The sequence below is a fragment of the Zea mays genome, chromosome 9 (genome assembly GCF_902167145.1).
Source record: "Zea mays cultivar B73 chromosome 9, Zm-B73-REFERENCE-NAM-5.0, whole genome shotgun sequence".
Taxonomy (NCBI): domain Eukaryota; kingdom Viridiplantae; phylum Streptophyta; class Magnoliopsida; order Poales; family Poaceae; genus Zea; species Zea mays.
Genome location: NC_050104.1, coordinates 38,291,219 through 38,297,006, shown reverse-complemented (window position 1 = coordinate 38,297,006; position 5,788 = coordinate 38,291,219). Strand labels below are relative to the sequence as shown.

At 41.8% G+C, this 5,788-nt stretch overlaps 1 protein-coding gene across 1 annotated transcript; it reads right to left on the bottom strand.

Moving 5' to 3' along the window:
- Window positions 1-3,942: 3,942 nt before the first annotated feature.
- On the bottom strand, window positions 3,943-4,691 carry LOC118473301 (G-type lectin S-receptor-like serine/threonine-protein kinase At2g19130). Its single transcript, XM_035962519.1, has one exon. The coding sequence runs from the start codon at window positions 4,460-4,462 to the stop codon at window positions 3,971-3,973; it is 492 nt and encodes a 163-aa protein (XP_035818412.1). The 5' UTR covers window positions 4,463-4,691; the 3' UTR covers window positions 3,943-3,970.
- Between the last annotated feature and the right edge of the window lie 1,097 nt (window positions 4,692-5,788).

The window sequence follows — 5,788 nt, the reverse complement described above, 5'->3', positions numbered from 1 at the left end:
TGTTTAGTTTTTATGGGCTAATGTTTAGTGTTTATATTTTATTCTATTTTATTATCTAAATTATTAAATATAAAAAAATAGTTTTTGTATTTGACAATTTAGATACTAAAATAGAATAAAATGAATGGACAAAAAATTAGTCCCTAGAAACAAAATATCTCCTAAGTATTAAATAAAATTTAATCTCATCTTTTAATTATTCATGTATAGTTAGTTTTATAATTAGATTATATTTCATAATCATAATTACCATTCAAACTTTTTGATGTGATTGTGACTCTTGAGTGAAACCATATGTAGCCACTTGAGTGAAACCATATGTAGCCAATGGGTCGTGTTGTGCTCGTCCGTCGATAAATAGCGAGTTGTGTCATGTCCGTCCGTGGGTAGAAGTCTAAGTCCAAGCACGACCGGCTAGTTTTAAACGTGTCGTGTTGGGCTATCGTGCCGTGTCGTGCTACCATGCTGGGCAGCTCAAGACCCGCGTTGTAACAGAGCTCAAAAAATAAAGCTTCTATCTATTTATATGTAACCAATGGGTCGTGTCGTGCCGGCATGGACCGAGTATGGGCTGTGCCGATTTAATCGGGCCATGGTACGACACGGAAAAATAGTGAGTCGTGTCGTGATCATCTGTGGCCCAAAATCTAAGCCCAAACACGGTCCAACTAGTTTAAAACGGGTCGTGTCGGACTATTGTGGTGTGTCGTGCTATCGTACCGGGCGGTCCAAGACCCGCTTTGTAACAAAGCTCGAAAATAACTTAAAATTTACTAGGTATATGCCCGTGCGTTGCTACGGAATCAATATAATAAAATACAATAATTTTGGTATATCAATGTATGTTATCAAATTAATTTTGTAACAACGCACAAACATATACCTCTCAAGATGATATTCTATATCAACAAGTTACCTTAGCGAAGAACATTCATTTCAGAGATAAAGCTCTAATACTTCAGTTAGCATACTAAACATTAGATCTATCTAGTCCATGCTCACTTGTTGCATCTCCCCCATCAAAGAACCTTGGACCCTCTAAGAATATGTGAAACCATTGCTTCCCTGTCTGGAAGTCGCTTTGCCTGCAGTAGTTAAGAATGAGAACAGTCTTTCATCTTGTACACCATGATTGAAGATGGTCGCATGTGATCTAAAACTGATATAATTGAGATGTTAAAAGCATTCTCTTTTCATAAAGAAACCTGAATATTTCAGATCAGAAGTAACGTTGCAAGTGACCTCGAGTCAGCTTGGATTGCTGAATATTCCACAGATTCATCAACCAAAATTAGGATATGCATTTTGCTTTCAAGCGTCAATAAAAAAGAGATGCACGAATCTACATTGCAGATTACACACCGATGAGTTGACCGAACCAAGCTATTTTAAGTCTGAGATCAGTAAACTGAAAAAGCATGCACGAATCAGCATTGCAAGAGAAGACAGAAGAACTGTTTAGGTTCAAACAATAGAAAGTAAGTCTAGTAATAACCAAATATATTTTTACAAACATCATACAATGCTTCCTCAGAAAACAAGATTTACAATGAAGTATTTTGAACATATTAAATACCTTTGTTGTTAGAGTCCAGGTTTCGAATGAAATTAATAGAAGTTGCCCTCTGAAATTGTTAAATTGTGATTCCTATCGAATATCCTGCATTCAGAACCTAGATTTGTACCTAGTGAGTGTGTTCATGGCTACAGAGGCTAAATGAGCACAATTCACTGAAAGGTATATTTTTTATTTTCTACTTATGTGATTTTCATTAACCAGAGATTGAAGGTTGTTTGTTCTGAATTGTTTTAGTACACCTACAAGTGTGTATCACGCCGCTGTAGAGTCTCCCCTGCCATAGCGGCCAGAGAGAAGGGAGCCACCGCCGGTGCGGGCACGCACGCATCCACTGGGGAAGCGCCATAGCGGCCAGAGAGAAGGGAGCCATCGCCGGTGTGGGCACGCACGCATCCACTGGGGAAGCGCTCGTGGGGAGTTCTGAATAGTTATGCAATGAGTCATCTTGTATTTCAGATTTCTCGCTGGCCAAAGAATGACAAGAGATAGTATTTTTGTTAGGTTTATTGAACTTATTTTGGAAAGTGAACACAAGAAAAACAAAATATTGTGTTTAGCATCTTATACGCAACATCCCTTCATAAGTTTTAAATATGTATACCTCACTCCTAAAAGGCATCGAAGTCATTTTTGAGGAAAGTGCATTGATAGTACCATAATTTTTGCACTTTTCTAACTATAGCAATGGAACTTATGAACTACTTGCTAGTTAACTTTTCAGGTTTGGAAAAAAATATTGGACACCTTTGAAGTGTGACCATCATATCCATGAAGCATGAACTATAGAAATAGGGGATGTCTACTTTGCAACCTGAAAATAAAACACAAATAAGCACTAAAGAATTATGCAATTATGTAAAATAATGTAAAATCCAGTTACAAAAAATCACTGAGCATGCAGTTTTGGTAAATCAAAATTGACTCCAAATGTTACTAAAATAGGGAACCCACTGAGTATGCAGTTTTGGTAAATCAAATTGACTCCCCTGCAACGCTAACCCATCAGTGAATCAATTAGAAAATTTGAGTAACTAAATTCAGAGCGTCTCTGAAAATTCAAGTACCTAAATTGTGCATTAAAACTTAAATAAACATGAATACACTATGTGATAATGGAAGATGCAATAGTCTAATTAGTTTACAATTTCATATACTACAACATACAGGGATTAGAAAACATAACCCAATTGGTGGTACTACTCAAATTGTCGGGTGGCCTGGGTACTGCAAAACAAGATGCCATGGATGACATATAGGAGCAGGTAGAAAATGTTAGCTACTTTTCTAAGTTCAGCTTGACGGATGGTAAAAGAGCACATATATGTTACTAACCATTTAATCCTTGGTTGCATACTGCAAGTCTACAAAATTATGCATTAAAAATATAATGAACATATTTTTCCTTAGGAGTGCAAGGGAGTAGAGATGTTAGTGACGCATCAGGTGTGTCTACTTACAAATAAGATATCATCAGGCATGTAAATTACTGAGGAACGAACAACATGTGTGTTTACTTAAAATTTGTAAATCTGCAGTAATTCACTATGTAAAAGAAAGGTAGCAGGTCAAGTAAATATAGCCTTCCTAAATCTGTCAGATCAGTGAGAAATAATTAATGCAAAATCATATTAAGGGTTTCAAGGGAATCGCCGGTGCATAGACAGGAAGATGAGTTAGCGCATACTTTTGGTCGTCATCAACAAAACAATTTCTGTGTACACAAGTGGAAAGCGCTGGCATCGTAGTACTCATCGTATTCAAGGAACAAATTTTTACATAGAACAAGGCATTTGACAGATCTAGCCATTTCATATTCACTGATCAAGGAACAACCATTTCATAGATCATGCCATTGCACAAATCTACACATTTCATATTCAAAGGTCAAGGAAAGGGGAAGCAGTGTCGAACCTTTCGTACAGACGAGGCCGACCACAGTGCCGACCGAGGAGACCACCGCGCGCCGGCTCTGACCTCGATGAAGGCCTGTTCCAAGATCGTGTCAATCGCCACTGCCGTCTGACGCTGCCTACAGGGCCTCTTTTGAGCGTTGAATCATCACCGGCCCCGCCTAGACTCTGAGCGCTTCGCCCGTTTCCTTACTGACGCGGCATCGGAGGTGGAGGTAGAGGGCGATCTGAGACATTGTTGGGTAGCGGCAACATGGGGAGGAAGAGGGCGAGGGGTGGGGACGGGGGACAGGGGGTTGCATCGTGGGGCGGGATTCACGCGGCGTTTGCCGGCTGGAATCACGGGGAGGCGTGGGCGGGCATCGCGGGGGTGGGGGTGTGCTACACCATGGGGTGTGGACGCCTACTTTAGACTTTTATAGAGTAGTAGAGATACAATAAACTATCCTAATGAATTGTTGGCATATAGAAAAGAAAAACATTAGCCTTCTTCGGAACATGTGCTGCTGTTGTCACCGTCAATAAGGTCATTGAACAAAGACGGAACTGGAGGAATCTGAGTGTCTACAACACCTTCCAGCATACAAACAACTTGGGCCATGGATGGCCTGTCGTTCTCCTCGTCCTGGATGCACCAGCATGCAACTCTGCAAGCAACGTCAAGCTCCCTGACATCGGCATGCCCTTCCAGCCTAGGGTCCAGCAAGCACAGCACGTTCCCCTCGTTCAGCTGGGCAGCAGCATAGAGGGGGAAATACCGATGGCTTCCAGATTTCAGTCTCCTGGTCTTCCTTCTCCCTGAGATTATTTCCAGAAGCACGATGCCAAAACTGTAGATGTCTTCCTTCTTGATGATAGGCTGCCCAGACACCCACTCCGGCGCGAGATACCCCATGGTCCCCCGGATCGTGGTTAGCGCGGAGCTGAACTCCCGCCCGAGAAGCTTCGCCATGCCGAAGTCCGCGATCTTCATGCGGAACTCCGCGTCGAGGAGGATGTTCTCAGGCTTGATGTTGCAGTGTATGATGCAGTCCTGGCACTCTTCGTGGAGATAGGCTAGGCCCCTAGCGACGCCACGCGCGATCCGGTACCGGAGGTCCCAGTCCAGAGGGGGAGGCGGGGGCACAGAAGTAGTCTACGTTACCTTCTTAATAGTAGTAGAGATATCTATTTATGGCACCAACTCAAGGAGGAATAATGTTTATAAGGCACATATATTAGTATCGGATGGAGACATAAACAAATACTAATGTGAACTCATCAGTATCGGTTGGTGTGTGTCTTCGACAGGTATTAATGACTTAACATTAATATCGGTTGAAGATACCAACCAGTAATAATGTTTCCCATATGAACACGGTAGTAAAATTTCTACTACTTATTAAGGCTGCAGTAGTAGTCGGCCATTCCGCTGTTCTGCTCATTCCGTGTTCTACCTTTCTGATTCCCTCCTCCCCGCGCACAGTTCATTCCCATGTTCTGTCACCATTCTAGATCTATCATTCTCATTCTCCCTCCCCGCAAAGCTCATTCTTATTCCCCCGTACAGCCGACGCCTAGCTAAAATTAAAAAAATACACATGGCTCCAAAGGGATTCGAACTCACGACCTCTCAAGCAAATGCTAGCGGTAGCTACCACTACATCACATGTGTGTTTATGTCTACATCTATAATAGAAAACACATCTGCTTCATCTTTCCCCAAGCTCATCTGCTACCCTTGCACAATGCGTAGTAGTAGATAAGTATCACCGAGATTCTTGAATTATATTTTTGGATGAAGGGAGTAGTATTTAAAGAAGAGTCTTGCATGCAATTTCTTTTGTTTACCGACGAACAACCGAGCATTAAGGTAAAAATCATTATATCACTTTCTTGCTAGTTCATCTACTACACCGTACATGTGCTATTAACTCTGTATAGTTTGTAGCTTATGTACTATGTTCATTCTTAGTTACAGTACATTTTGATTTTATATAATAAAAAATAAAATATCTTATAATCTAGAATGAACGAAGGGAGTGGTCGTTAGTAGGGCTGGATATCGAGCTGGCTCGTTATGATAACGAGTTAGCTTGACTCGACTCGTTATGATAACGAGCTGGAGAAGCTGCTCAGCTTGGCTCATTTGGTAATTCGGCCTGACTCGATTAACTCGTGAGCCAGCTCGTTATCAAAGTTGCCATAAGCCTTCGTGTCCATCCGGTTCTTGGGCTTCCATGGCGGCGAGCTGCCGACCAGCGATGGGCAGGTGGACGCCGGACAGCCGAACAGGACGAGGGCGCCGTCGAGGAAGACG